Here is a 15,198-nt window from a genome sequence, read left to right as displayed (position 1 = left end):
CTCTATCTTTTTGATACCCTTTACGTCTCGCTCGATCTCTCGGTCGATCGATTTCTTTGAGTTCCGATCTAGACTACTTTCTCTCTCTTTCTTTCTTTGCACTGACGCTTTAACCACACTAAGAGCCCGCGGACTTTCTGCCGGCCTCGCTGAAACAACCGAAAATTGGTCTTTCAGGGCGGCGGCGGACTGGTGCAGCATTTAAAGAAGAGCTACAGCCTGAGCGACCTGACCGGCGAGAAGGAGGACGAGAATAGAAACACGTCGCACTTGCACGACGAGACGGACATCGCAGGTTGTCCGCCGATTCTAGACCGTCTCTGTTCGCGTGAATTTTTAGTTAGCTCCACCTAAACGATTCCGATAAATCTGTCCGGCGACGCGTGCCCGTCGGAAATCCACGAAACGAGCCAGAAGGAGCACCCCTTCGACGTAGTCCTCGTTCCCTGGTCAAACCCGTTTAGTTCGAATCGTCGTTAATCCTTGGAAGACTCAGGACTCTTACTTAGGCAACGATAGATTCTCCATTCATGATCGACCACTTTCCCGTACTCGTTTCTCGTCCGACCTAACACTCTAGTCGATTCACGCCCTGAGTAGCCGTATTCGATATTCTACACCACTTTATCTATTGCGTTCGCCAGAAAGTTTTCCTACGCTTCCAACATGGACGTTGCGTCACGGATCTTACGCGAGATCGCGAAAACGATTGAACCACGCTGGTCGACCTCTTTATTTTTTAAGAAGCTATTCCGCCCGTCTCGCGTAACTCTTTCGCGAGACTTCTGGGAGACTCTCTAGCCAGCGTTATGGAAGTCCGGGAGCCATCGGTTCCATCATCGAACCGATAACCGAACCAATGTTTGCTGACGATTTGCTATTAATTCCAGTGGAACCTCGTCGAAGAGAGCACGTTGGGAGGAGAGGTTACAGCCCTCGTCGGACACAGTCGAGTAGCAATCGGGTGGAGATGTACTTCTCCGAAGTGGACCTGTATAAATGCATGAACGCCAAAGAGCCGACGTCCAGGGAGCCCACATCCAGCTTAACGTTTGTATCTCGTTTAATCCACGCTAATTTTCGTTTCGCGAGCCGGTCGACGATTTCTACGAAATCCCTAATCTTGTGTTTTGAATTTCAGCAACATAAGATCCTCGGACGACATATCCAGCGGATACAGCAGCGGAGAGGCCCTGCAGTCGACCCGTTCGTCCCAGGGTGACTCGTTGGTGCGGACATCGAGCGTCGGAGCAAGGACACGCGCAAAACCTCGCTCTACCACGAAGAAGACGCAAGAGGTACTCGATAGCAGCGGGACCGTTGATATGGGCCAAGGCTGAACCGACGACGACCGCGTTGGAGTTCGTTGGACGACGTCGGTTCAGCCTCGGTCGTCTTTCGATTGTCAAACTTCGAGACCGCGGCGGTCCATCCGTTTCGTTGTAATCAGATCATTTTTGGTATTTGAAGGAGGCCGACGAGGATTCCGACAGCAACGATCTCCCTCCCTCCATAAACATCTCACTTCCGACACCTTTGAGTCACGTCACCCCCGAGCAAGCTCTCGAGATCTTGCTCATGCTGTCGCAAAAGAGTAATGTTGCCGATTATGTCAGGCTCGATCGTGGACCCTCTGTCGCAGGTAACGACGGCCCGATCGAAAACACCAGTCAATCAGGCTCAGAACCGCCGGTGATCGATGCAGAGCCGAAGGAACCTATTCAGGAACCTTCGGGCTCTGTTTCGACCGCCGAGGTTCAGATCATTCATAGTATAGAGACAGAGATCGTCCCGGAAACCGCGGCAACGATACAAGAAGTGAAAGATAAGGAAACACCGAGCGATCAGGTGGTCAAAGTGGCAGAAACGCCAGCTGATCAGGTAGTCATGGTAGAAGAGGCGACGAGATCCACTGTCCCCGAAGAAGAAGCCGGAGGAGAAACGGAGCGCACGCTAACCGACGAACTCTGCCAGACGAAGTTCGACGAGCTGAAGCAGCTGTTGAGCGAGGCTCACAAGGCTGTCAACAACATTGTTTACACGCAGGACAAACAGAAAGGTAGTAACGCTAGCATCGCTGATTCATTGCCCCAACCAGTGGAGCACGTAGATACTAACGAAAGCTCGGAGAAGAATGACCCCAGCGAGGTCAAAGACACTGAGACGAAAGAGATTGAACTGTCGAACAAAGTCGACGGTGCGGAGGAGAATTCTAGCCGAGCTGGCAAGTACCACAAGAAGCCAGCGCCGAGGGCTCCTCTAAGCGAGGAAGATCTGGACGAAACTGACTCTCAGAACGCGTTGAAGGCGACGCTGGTGATCAAGACCGGCACCGTGAAGACGTTCTCGACGACCGACCAGACGAAGGACGTCTTTATCGCTCACGAGAAGTCTAAAGGAAAAAAGTCCAAGAGACAGAGGACCAAAGAAGGCTTCTCGAAACTGCTGACGATCCCGAAGAACATCTTCCACAGCGCCTTTCACAGGGAGCACAGAGGCTCCTTGAAGTCCGAAGACTCCGCCTCGGACATCAGCACGGCCGAGTCCAGGTCCGTGAGCATCGAGCCCCAGGAAACGATCATAGAACTATCGCCCAAGCAGTCGATCTCTAGTCAGGACACTAACACCGATGACAAGAGCGAGAACGACACCTCGGTCAGCTCGGACACCTATGTCCTAGCGGACGCGACGCCGGCTGAGACCAAAGAGAAGCCAAAGGCGACTGCTCAGGATATCAGAGAGATGTCTCAGTCGCCGAAAGCCGGCAAGAAACTCGAGTCAGACATCTACTGAGAGTCTGGAGGAAAACGTAAATGATCGCAGTTAGACGGGTCTCATTGGCTGGTTTTTTTTGTTGACGGCATACTAAACTCAACCCCCCCTGTAGCCTACCCCCGCCCCGTCCACCCCATTGTTTAAAACACTGGCAAGTCTGGGAGAAGAAACGGATTAACACGTTCAGATCGTATGAAAATGGTTTCTAGAGTGGTTTTCTAACTTGCCTTAGTCACTAATTATCTAGCGAGTGATCCGTTTTGCATGCCGGTTTGGTCGACTAATCGAGGGATGATAATTGTTGAGATAACGATTAACTGTTGCTTCCGAGAGGATGACTGAGATTGAGCGAAACGAGTATCGATTAAGGTTTTTCTTTGCTTCGCGGAGGACCGAAGACGTTAGAGTCCGAGGGACCATGTTTTCTTTGAGGATTGTTTCCCTGAATAACTGATAAGAGGACGCGTAAATGAGACGGTCTGTTTGCTTGCAGATAACCAGCTTCGCTACCCTGCCCCGCAGCAAGAAGACAAGTAAGAAGAAGGTTGCATGAAACTTGGGGACAGCTGCTGATCGCATCAAGGAATAAAGACCAACCACGTTTCTGTCGACCAACACCTGATTGAAGGCATCAGCAGCGGGCGTCGTTGAGCCACACGGGACGCGTCACACGCATGATAACATTGTGTCTTACAATTAGCACTAGGCGCCACCTCGATTCGTTTGTACATAGTCCTACGACCCTGTCGGGGACAAACGAAACGCTCATCGGTTCTGTTCCAAGCATCCGGCTAGACTAGTCGCAAAAGGAGACACACCGATCGGTCCCGAGGACCAGCCGCGGGGAACACCGCTGCTCACGGTCATCCGGGAATTAAAAGCGATTAGATACGTTAGACGCCTCGATCGCGCGGTCCCCGGGCTCGGGGACGTTTTTTTACACGTGACTGATGACACCAGCTGTGCTTGCTGCGCCCTAGATCAGTGTCGCTTACGATCATGCAGTTGTCCATCCATGGATCGCACGGAGTTCCATTTCCTAAGCTTTTTCTAATCCGTAGCTCTCTGGTAATTCGTAAGAGGACCGACGGGAGGACGCCGAGGTCGAAACGGGAGGCGAACGAATTCTAGTCAACCTAAACGCGACTCAGGCTAAACCCCTCGTAACCAGTGTCACTTGACTTTTTAGGATTTCTGTACGCGGCTATAGCTACCAGCCATTCTCGCTCGGCGACGAATCCGTAAACAGCCGCGCGCGACGATGAGTTTCGTAATAGACGATAATCGTCGTCCGTGCCTGCCGTAATCGATCGTAGGATATCGAGACATACCCCTTTTTCATGGAGACTAGAGTCGACGTGGCGCGTGTGTTCGTCGAAACCGTAGATCGCCGTCGCAGACCGCGATCAACAACGCGGCTTCGATAATCGCGCAGCGACTGTTCGCTTCTGTGTGCTTTCATTTGAGAGTCTGAATTTTGATACGAAGGAGAATCGCACGATGTCTGTGCCACGAAGGTGATAGAGCTGGACGAGCTTATAGGCTCGGCTCGTTTCGATAGGGAACAGTGTCGCCTCTGATCCGTGGATCGTTTCTTGCCCGCGAGTTTTTTCAGCCGTTCTACGCGTTCATACGTTTTCTTTTCAGAGGAAAATTGAGTCTCTCGCTTATGTTCCGTTTTGCACGGCCCGCCGTGCGGATGATTCACGCACAAGTGCGGCAATTACGTCGGGAAAGGTGTTTGATCACAGATGTTAACCAGTTCGTGCATATAGTTTATCGTATTGTACTCTAATTGTCGTCGAGAGCCAGTCTCGTTCGAAACTGTTCGACAGGATCCTAACACTTTGGCCGAGGATCGTTTAAAAAGTCAGATCGAACACGAACGAGATCCAGGATTGTTAGTCGGGATTCGTCGTGGTTCGAAGATTGCGAGAAGATTAAAGCACTGTAACGAGCGTTCGTTTGCGCGGATTTTGGCACTCAAAGTGTTAAGATCACTGTGATGGGGCATGCCCAGTGAGGATAGTGCGTTACATCCAGCTGGATGTAGCCGATGTTGCCATATAAGGCTGTTCCAATCTACTTTGTACTTGAACCTGTTTGTGATTCGATGTCGGTCTTTCTTTCTGGAACAACCTGTACTTAACGCTGGTTGACAACCAGGTGCTGCCACCTGTGAACCGAACTGGCCTCGGGCGAACGAATCGCCGCGTCGAGGAACTTCGAACGCACCGTTAAGTTAGGGATTTGTTATATCGTATAATTGTTGAGTTTACCATGCACGTCACGGCTAAATCACTGAACGAAAATGCAGCGAAGGCGACGCCGAGTTACGTGATTGTTAAAGACATAAAATGATCGACCGTATGGTTCATTAGTCACGGCACTCGCTGCATTTTATGGATAACTGAAACTCGTCGGAGAAAGCTAAACAATTGCAATTTATATAAATATATAAATATATATATATATATATGTATCGTTAATTCGTAGCCACTTCGATATTTCCATGCGAATGAAAGCTGTATGCGTTTGCGCGCGCGCGCGTGTATGTACCAGAGAGAAAGAGAGATAGAGTGAGTTTGTATGATAGAGACCGAGAGAGAGAGAGAGAGAGAGAGGGAGAGAGAAAATGCTCAAGAACCTCTTTGCCTATACTCGAATGTGAGAGATAAAAGATAAAAAGCTCCTAGACTCATCGCGGTACCTCGACATTACTCGAGCTTTGTTCTTTGTAATTATTAAGCGTTTCCGGCGCGACGACTGTGCGTCGCGGATTATATGGTGCTGCGAACTTTATAATTTGTTTTATAGTTACGAACCCCGGTAGCATTGCGGAGAAAACGTGTTCTGAGTGTGATGAATATTGGGAAAACTTTTACGGAGGATGCGGATAGGTTGGATCACAGTATCTCGGTTTAAGTATGTCTGTAGTCAATAAAGTGACATTAAAGTGGCTCCACGGATTCTCTTTTCTAGAAACTATCCAAATCGGGCATGATTCGACGTAACAAATATTCGAGCATTGTTCTATAAATCTTGTAAATATATTATGATACGTATCGGGTTGGGATTTTTATTTTATAACGACTTGTGCATTAATTAGCAAAGTGAGAAAACAATTCGAAAGACCTTTATCATCTCTACAAAACTATTATATTCGCTTTTCTGAACAATTGAATTTTTTATATTTTTTTAGGCTTAGAAATGGAACCTTAGAAGTGCTGACTTTTGCTTCCTGGATATTCCATTTACAAGACCAAAAAATCATTACAAATTAAATTACTCGAAAAAGCTAATGTAACAGTTTTGTAAAGCTGAGAGAGATCTTACGAATAGCTTACTTACTTTGGTAATTAATGTAAAGCTCTGTTAGAACCCCATAAAAGAGAATTATAATATTCTGGATTAAAAGCTAAGAGATTAATTATGGCTGCCGCCAGAAGGTGTCGCCTTCTCCACGCGATAGTCAAATCTTTCAAAAACAAAGTCCAAATTCTTTGACAAAACGGCGTTGGGCTGCTTGCTTTCTTTAGATATATGTATATTGTTTCAATAAACAACTTGAGACACCCGTCAACCGGAAGTCCCAAAATTATATATCAAAGATTCCAGTTCGAACTCTCTTTTTCTAAAAATGCGTTATCGCTGATACGACCTTGTAGTCTAATTCTACTTGTCTCGCCCATCTCCGGACAACTTATCTATAATTGGCCTCCTTGATTGAACAATTGACTCATTTGCAATATTAGTTGATAGAAGTGACATACTTAACGAAGATTTACAGGATTATAAAGTGAAAAAGGAAAGGAGGAGGGCTTACCGGTCGGCAACCAGGGTTACAGGATCTCCGTCATTTTGTTTTGCGACACAGTTGTTATTCGTTCGATTAATTCATCGTGTCTTCATTACTGCAGGTACTTTTTGATCAGTTAAACCTAATGAACTATACATATATTAATACTTGTCTCGAGCAAGTAAACCAGATACACACAATAAAATTTCAAAGAACTCAGACACCATCCAACAACCAGCTCGACGCAACGTTAGATTCAAAATGCGGAACCAGTAGTTTTGTGTTTGGCCGTGAACATGTTGGTGGCGCCACCATCCAATGTATGTACTACGCGATAAAATTTGTGATCTTATTAAAAATTGAGGATAGATTACGGAAAATATGAACTAAAGTAACTAGAATTATCGACCGATGATTAACGATAGTTGTTTGTTACGGTGTTATTCATTTCGGGTGATTATTATATAAATACATTTGAATTTCTCCCGCCATTCGATCGCTAGAAACTCGGACCGTTCCGATAGTTTCACCTGTTCCAAACGTTCCTTGTTCATTGTTTACGTGACGTGGTATACGACTGGTTGTTGCCGGTTTCGTTCAAGGGGAAACGTAAACGTAGTTTGAAGCCGTTTTGTTTAGTTGGTTCTCGTAATTTCTAGGAAAATATGGTAATGGCCTCGTGGCAGTCTTTGTTCGACGATGTCAGGAGGATGAATAAACGTCAGGTAAAGTAATTTTCAATTTCCAAGCGTTGTAAGTCTTCGGCGAGCAAGCACATATGGTCGTTTGAATGGAGTATAAGAACGATTTTCCTATTTTTATTTATAGTTTCTGTATCAAGTGCTGAGTTTCGCTATGATCGTGTCCTCTGCATTGATGATGTGGAAAGGATTGATGGTCGTCACAGGAACCGAAAGCCCGATCGTGGTCGTTCTCAGGTATTTCAACATATAACCTATTCTACAAACGCATCTTACGCGCGAATAGTTTTAAGTAACAAAAATGAAGGTCTTCCATCTCCATTTCATCGAATTTGAATCGGCCTATTTACGTGTTTCTTTCATTACTATTGATCTGCTGATTTTATGTATTTATTTTTGTATATCCTTGATATAATTTTCTTTACTACATTCATTACAGTTACTCTGTGATTTATTTATTTCTATACGTTTTGAGTATCGTTGTTACTACGTGTTTAAATGCTACTACATTGGTTTTGGTTTTACAACTTGATTTTTAATATATTGTAGTTAAGTTATCTTGTGAAGTTTGATCTTTGAAAAGGGCTTCTTCTATCCACCCAAGTTTTTTTATCTGTTCAAGTTTTTCTTGATATTCTATATACAAATTAACAGCACTTGCATTTTGTTCCTGAATATGTTATAGCGGTAGCATGGAGCCAGCATTTCACAGGGGGGATTTATTATTTTTAACCAATTACCATGACGAACCAGTCAGAGTAGGAGAAATTGTTGTCTTTAAAGTTGAGGGTAGGGATATTCCAATTGTGCACAGAATACTTAAACTACACGAGAAGTAAGTATTGCCTAGTTGCTAAGAATAGGTAAGGCTAGATGTAATCCAAATTAATCATTGATCGAGAATTCATGAATTTTAGGGGTGACCAAAACAATACTATTAAATTTTTGACAAAAGGTGATAATAACTCTGTTGACGATAGAGGTTTGTACGCAGCTGGTCAGCTGTGGCTGACCGACAAAGATGTTGTTGGTAAAGCAAAAGGTTTCTTACCGTATGTAGGGATGATAACTATATACATGAATGAGTATCCCAAGTTCAAGTGTGCAGTGTTAGCATTCTTAGGGATCTATATTTTGGCACACAGGGAATAAGCACGCGTCTGATAGGAAATTCTGTGAAATAGACTGCCGTTGAACATCTAACAAAGAGAAGTGCATTGTAAAATAAAATGCTAATTAATTGGTTATACAAATACACACATATGCGGAGCTATGTACAATGTGCTGTTATGTCTTGTTGATTTCATACCACTCAAGGAACCTTCTGTGCGCGACGAAGTTAGTACTTTAAAACAGTTCTGCACAAGTGTCTATGCAACCATGATACCGTGAAGTAACGTGTGTCCGTAAAGCTCCAGTACTTTTATATTGCGTTAAAAGGAAGTCCCGCGCCGCCGTTGGCAAACGTTCAATGTACAAAACATCTTATTTATAGATAATAACTATTGTTGTTTTGCCAAACTTCATAAACTCGTTTAATAGTACAATGTGAAGATATTTTAGATTTGCGGATACTTTTGTCAGATCCGACAGTGAAGCTTACAGAGCCAATTCCTTGTTACACTTACTACAATGCATTCCTTCCAGCGAATCGTTACGTGCATACGGTTTTGTTAATTAACAATTTCTAGTATTCAAGTTTTATTCCTATGACGATATGAAATTATTGCAAATGACTTGTAAATAAATTTTGTAACAAATTATACTATATAACGATCAAATCTTTCATCCGTTATCGCACGTTTCAGATTGTTTTCTGTCGCGATTGCTGGTTAATGATTCTTGCCGGCGCAACAATGATAACACGAACAACTCGCGTAATGAAACTTTTTCGATTAGCATCGTTCAATTATTTTGAGAAAAAAAAACCACTGCAATAGTGGTTATAGCTCGGTTACATTGAATGGCACTGAATATTTGACAAAAGATCTACGCTCTGTATTTAACAAGAGAAATAAAAGACATGGGAAATTTGGGAAGATCAGCAATAAAGTGTATATGCAACTGCGTCGGCACTTATGTCGATACGTCCACATCCCGAGAACTCGCAATCATATATTTTCATCCTAAAGATTCTACTCGATATTTTAGCAGGAAATTAAATCGATGCGAAACAGTTTTGATTTTATGAAGCGTACACGCCATTAAATATCGAGTACGAATATTAACTTAGGGGATAAGGAATTGCAACTTCCTCGAGCAGGACCGCATTTAACAGGATACCGTCGCGGTTGCACGCAAGTTTTTACTTTTTACTGCACATAAGAGTAAGAGCATCTTCCCTCTCTTCTCCGTCATAGTAATATCTGTACATAATATTTTTATTTCACAGTCACTGAATATTTTAATAAGGATAACGTCTCTTAGAGCGCAAGTATGCATTTAACAATGGGTGCTTGCTCGTAGGCAAAACTCCCGAGAACCTGTCTATGTTAAGTACGTTTAGTCCGATGCGATGTATTTTCTGTCTCTGACTGTCTCGAATTATACAAATAAATCTATAGCATACCAGCGCGTGTCGCTTTCATTTCAACCTGACGTAATACAGTCGATAAACAGGAAAACACAATCGGTTCCTTGAAAATAGTGTATAATTTAGTTATTTTAAGACAGACTATCTTTATTGTCACTGCAACGGCAACTAAAAACAAGATACAACATATGTCTATCTCTTATACGTCCGATTATAGTGAGTAAATTTGTAATTACAAATGTAGTTATCTTTCGACCGCGATGTCCCGACATGCATTGCACTCGTGGCTGTATTAAATGTTACTACCTACGTTCCACACAATCAACTGAGATTACGATATTAGTTACTAATCGTTAATCCTGTCGCTAAATTCCTGTACCAAGTGGCAATTTCTTCAACATCGTGGCTCTACTCGAATCCACGTTTCCTTGGGAGAGACTATCAGTCCAGGTAATTTATCGTCCCATCCCGTAGGCTCGCCCTCGATAAATCCAAAATCGAAGTTCTGCATCAGCGCAGCGAACACCGCGAATATGTTAAACCTCGCGAAAGTTTCCCCAGCGCATACACGATGCCCTAAAACCAAAGTTACCTGTTCCTTTCCGAGGTATCACCGGTAATCGCCTAATTCTCCATACATACCGAACCCAAAGTTTAAAGTCAAGTCCTTGGTCAGTTGACCGTCTTCCTTGAGGAACCGTTCCGGCCGGAAGTTCTCCGGATCGCCCCATAGATCAGGATCCGTGTTCATACCTGACAAGTTCGCGATCACTAATGTGTTCATCGGGATATCGTAGCCAAAGAGGGTGGTGTCCCTTAGGGCCTTGTGATATACGCCGAGAGGCGTCAGCGTCTCGAACCGCATACTCTCTCTTATGGTTGCTTCGGTGTATGGTAGGCTGAAGCATAGAGAATCAAAGTTAAACTTATTTACAAGAACGTGACACTTTTCGTTTTCGAGAGCGTTATACTTCTTCCTATCATCCCAATTGACGATTCTGCCGGTCCCGACCACGCTGTCTATCTCCGTCTGCACTTTCTTCGCAACTTCCGGATAGTGCAACATGGTTTTTATAAGTTGCGTAAGAGTGCTGGGCATCGCTGATAGCGCCGGGAACATAAAGTCCACCAAAACCATTATCAGTTGTTTCTCCGAAAAGCTGGATATATCAGTCTGCTGTTGCAACTCTGTTAGATATCTGTCCACCATCCCTGTGTCGTTGCCCTCTGAGTGCAATATCTTCCGCGTATCTAAATATTCCTGCAGTGATCGCAACACTATCAGAATTGCAATAGCTATTGGGGAAAAGTCGGGACCTAACGTTGATCTTAGTCAGACCTCCCTTTCGTACACCAAGCACGACAGAAGACGTACCTTCACGAAATCCACCATGCCATAGTGTCCCTTTATGGCTCCGGCGAACCCGAACATGTTCCCAAAGTACTTCAAGAATTTATGCTGGAAAATTGCCCCACCGGTGGTGTCGGAATCTCTTTGGAACATCATGGCGTTTTTGCACAGCCCCTTTGTTCGATGATAATCCGAACGGTGGAACCTTTCGCCGAACATGATGTTCCAAATGCTGTTCGTAGCGTACAGGTACAGAACGTCGTTGAAATAAGCGGCTCCCTTCCTCAGGATCGTCTAAAAGACATCTCGTTAAACCTTCAGAAAAAGCAACGACCTGTTTTGAATCTCGTTGCACCTTTTCCTGGTCGTTGATGGGTCCGTTCTTAAGCGTATCGATCAACTGGATCACCTCCTCCATCATGTCTGCCTCGTACTTCTCCTGTCGCCTGCCGAATCCGAAGTCCCTCATGTTCTTAAGGGCGAATCGTCTTTGATATTTCCAGAATAAGCCCTCGGTGAAGAAGATACCGTAATACCCTCCGAAGGCTCTAGATTTCACAATATCAACTTCGGTCGGTCTGCCGTCTAAGGCATCGCTTGTGTAGACTTCTTTGATGCTGTTGTAGTCGTTCGCCACGATGGTACAATATGGTCCCATGTAGCATGTCAAAACTTTTGATTTCAATTTCTTCACGTAATATCGTAGGGTCTTGAAAGGGTACTTGTAGTCACCCATAAGCAGGAAGCAATAGGAGCCAAAGAACGGCACTCGCGGAAGACCTGTTGGCGGACGATTCGGATAGAATCTCGGCACTTTTTACAGACCATAGCGGAGCTCAATCATTTTTTTCCATAGAATAGTCGCGAAACAAATGATTTAAACTATGTCAGCTATTTCAACCAGGAGAAATGCTAATGCTGAGTTGATTATTTGAAACACTTTGCAAATTAATTGAGTAACAGCTTCGCGATTTTTAGTTGTACTTACATGGCGGTACATTCGGTGGCACGCACGTAATAAATTCGTAGAACTTGTATCCAATAATTGCCAGTATTATGAGAATTAAAATTAGCAACATTTTCAGGCAAATGTTGAATCGACACTGATCCCGATCAACATGTTATTCGCGAACTGGACAAAGACTGTATCTCCTCAAAATTCGTACAGGGACTTTTACGATTATCCAGTTGTGTATGCAGATAAAGTTATACTCTCAATTCGTATCTTCGCGTACAAAGTCGAATGAGGAGTCATGATTAACTAGCTCATAATAGCATGTCTAGATAAGTAACAAATTATAGTTTTAATGTTATATTATTGAGATAAAGTAATTGCTAATTCATACGAGATATGGGTATTTATTTTATTTTATATACATTTATTATATTCTACACAATGCTATACATTTACTTATTAAATCACAAATAAGATATCTAAGTACTATTCGTTATGGTTTACTGTATCATACTCGAAGAAACTACAAAAAATAATGTTTTCTTTCCGATTTTAAATAATGTATCAGTTCGTCGCTTCTCATTCTACGGGTCAGTTATAGTTTATTTCACTCGAAATATCTGGTATCGTCGAGACGTATTAGTAAATTATTGTTTATCATCGAACGTATACGATCATTCTTAATCACCGCGGAGCCCACGTTCGGGGACTGTTTGTATATCAAGCAAATGCAGTCCTCTAAGTTTTGCATGATCTCTTTGTCGAATACCGGGGTCTCTGTTAGATCATGGTGCAACCTTAAAAATGCACTGTACAGAGGTACACAGTGGGCAGCGACTCGAAAGTGGAACATTGTTAAAAACCTTCTGGCGGTCTGAAATCGAATAAATGAATATATTTTGTACCACCGTGAGTGAACGTAATCATTCCTGTTCCGTGCGACAGGTATTTACCTGCAAGGTCGCTTTCAACGTTTGAAGGGTTCTATAATGCCTGCAATAGTCGGTCAGTATTCTGGTTAGACTTTCACACCATTTCGCACAGCCAACATTGGTCAAAAGTTGAGGTAAGCTCTGCATATAAGCGTGTCTGAGTTCCACATTTTGTTCAACCTCTAAGTTGCCTAATAAAACAGCCAGAACATCATCCCTCTGTGACCACTATAATAACACATAATATTATAATATATACAGTTATGTCAATATAATCACTGTTTACAATTGAACTTACATTAAAGCTATTGAATGTATCATCCCAATACTCCATGGTGGCTAACAAACTAGTTATACAGGAATATACCAATAACACGTATCTAGCCTCACTCTTATGGGTCAAGCGTTCTAGAGAATAGAACATCACTTTGACATATCCAGTGTCAATTAATCCCCTTTTCTAGTTGTAGAAAAAATCAAATAATTAGTAATAGAAGAAGTCAATGATACAATCCTCAAAGAAATTGATTCTTACTAAATGTGAGTGCTGAATAATTTGGGCTAAACATTCAAGACCTATTACCACATTATCAGGTATGTAGTCATCGACAAGTATTAAAGCTGTTGGAAGAACATCGCCTATGTGAGTGTATAAAGCTGGTTTCTGGAGAAAAGAGACTTTGGCATTAGTATACAATCAAAGCAAGATGTATCGAATGTTCCTACAAACCTCCACTTGATGTAAAATCCACTTATAGCAAGCCACAGCAGCGGGATAATGTTTCCAAGTGTCTTTCATCAGTTTAGGTCTTAAGGCTAACAGTATTGTGACAAAATTATCCTGCTCTATCAGAAACTGAGTTAGATTCTGACATCCGTATAGCTCTAAGAGACTGTGTAACAGATCCTCTGAATTGGATACAGACTCAGCAGTGTTCCAAATGTTTTTCTCATGGTGTTCACCGATGAGCAATAACAAATTAGTAGTAAAAGTTCTAGTAGTAGATGCGTTTAAGTCTATTTGCACATTCCCATGGCTACAATTCTGAACAATGTGGTAGATCATGGATCTAATGTTCCGCAAATTCCTGTCCACGATCTGCCTGTACTCTCTGTAGTCTTTCTCCTCGCAAGGACGATTGGCACCAACCGTCTTTTCGGGTACATAACTTTTTTGGACAAGATTGAGGCAGGCCGACCAGAAGCCTTCCTCGAACGGCGCACCCGTCATTCGCATGGCCTCGAGCTCCTTCAAAAGATCATTCATCTTGCGAACGGTTCGCGACTGATTCCCAGCTGGAGATAACGATCGCCGCCTCACGAATCAAATTTCGTGCGATCTGCTCGAATCGGGCGTGCACGTCGAAACTGTCATTTTCCGAATGGAAAAACAAAAATTTAATCGAACTAAGGACGACCTACGATGGGAATCTGACAGATGACGACCGATCCTTTTTGCGGAATACTGTCGTAAGAACGTTACGTTACTACCCAACAACGGCCGAATATACCGACTGTTGCAGGAGGCTCGATCATGCGACGATTCGACGCAAAACTCTGATTATGGAAGTGTATCGATTATTTCGCAGCCACCACCACGATGCCAGAAAGCTACTCCACACTCCGGTAATTGTGCAAATTCACATGAATCAGATTTCCGGACGATCTTCGAACCCTCAGGAATCAAATCGATACAATCTGTACAAGGTGGAGGTCCCCGAGAGTCTGTCATCTTTCTCTATCGGAGACGCGCTTCGTTTCTCGGAGCAGGGTTTCGAGTCTTTTATGTGCACTCTTCCTGTTTCCCATTCCCATAGGCTAACGAATTTTATGTCCGTTTCGGAATTTTCATCCCTTCTATGAAACGTTGGGGAAAATAACGGAAGTGCTCCTAAAATTTAGAAATATGATATTTAGAGTGGAATATCGTAGGTAACAATTAACAAATTAACACGGTTTTATCGACTAGGTATTACTTCGGAAAGGTATTTTCTTATCGTATTGCATAAGTAAAAGACTGCATTTTTAAGTTCAAGATGAATTTTATTCGTTTTTCATGAATTCTAAACAAATTAATTAGCGAAACGTGACTTCCGAGTCATAAAAGCAGTCCAAATCGGATTACACGGATGTCTTCGACATTCTTCAGCTT

At 43.3% G+C, this 15,198-nt stretch overlaps 4 protein-coding genes across 4 annotated transcripts in view; 2 read left to right on the top strand and 2 right to left on the bottom strand.

Annotated features, from left to right (window-relative positions):
- LOC144470819 (uncharacterized) overlaps positions 1-5,736 on the top strand; it is a 40,260-nt gene extending 34,524 nt beyond the window's left edge. Inside the window, exons 6-11 of the mRNA XM_078182360.1 lie at positions 178-295; positions 891-1,050; positions 1,142-1,298; positions 1,471-1,771; positions 1,940-2,965; positions 3,269-5,736. Coding sequence (XP_078038486.1) covers positions 178-295; positions 891-1,050; positions 1,142-1,298; positions 1,471-1,771; positions 1,940-2,793 — 1,590 coding nt within the window. The 3' untranslated portion in view covers positions 2,794-2,965; positions 3,269-5,736. The remainder of the gene's footprint in view (positions 1-177; positions 296-890; positions 1,051-1,141; positions 1,299-1,470; positions 1,772-1,939; positions 2,966-3,268) is intronic.
- Positions 5,737-7,139: 1,403 nt separating this feature from the next.
- On the top strand, positions 7,140-9,846 carry Twr (signal peptidase complex catalytic subunit SEC11 homolog C twr). Its single transcript, XM_078183304.1, has 4 exons — positions 7,140-7,299; positions 7,403-7,512; positions 7,961-8,110; positions 8,193-9,846. Exons 1-4 carry the CDS (start codon positions 7,240-7,242, stop codon positions 8,425-8,427), a joined length of 555 nt encoding a protein of 184 aa, XP_078039430.1. The 5' UTR covers positions 7,140-7,239; the 3' UTR covers positions 8,428-9,846.
- A 110-nt stretch (positions 9,847-9,956) lies between these two features.
- On the bottom strand, positions 9,957-12,238 carry Cyp304a1 (Probable cytochrome P450 304a1). The gene is made up of 6 exons (XM_078183303.1): positions 12,148-12,238; positions 11,515-11,939; positions 11,184-11,453; positions 10,780-11,069; positions 10,451-10,707; positions 9,957-10,384 (listed from the first exon to the last, which is right to left on the bottom strand). Exons 1-6 carry the CDS (start codon positions 12,236-12,238, stop codon positions 10,203-10,205), a joined length of 1,515 nt encoding a protein of 504 aa, XP_078039429.1. The 3' UTR covers positions 9,957-10,202.
- A 264-nt stretch (positions 12,239-12,502) lies between these two features.
- LOC144471612 (TELO2-interacting protein 2) lies at positions 12,503-15,155 on the bottom strand. The gene is made up of 6 exons (XM_078183833.1): positions 15,023-15,155; positions 13,777-14,937; positions 13,582-13,710; positions 13,345-13,506; positions 13,068-13,274; positions 12,503-12,988 (listed from the first exon to the last, which is right to left on the bottom strand). The coding sequence occupies exons 2-6, from the start codon at positions 14,311-14,313 to the stop codon at positions 12,722-12,724; spliced, it is 1,302 nt and encodes a 433-aa protein (XP_078039959.1). The 5' UTR covers positions 14,314-14,937; positions 15,023-15,155; the 3' UTR covers positions 12,503-12,721.
- Positions 15,156-15,198: the final 43 nt, after the last annotated feature.

This window comes from Augochlora pura, chromosome 6, assembly GCF_028453695.1.
Source record: "Augochlora pura isolate Apur16 chromosome 6, APUR_v2.2.1, whole genome shotgun sequence".
Lineage (NCBI taxonomy): Eukaryota > Metazoa > Arthropoda > Insecta > Hymenoptera > Halictidae > Augochlora > Augochlora pura.
The sequence above is the reverse complement of the archived record's forward strand: the minus strand, read 5'-3'. Positions and strand labels throughout refer to the sequence as shown.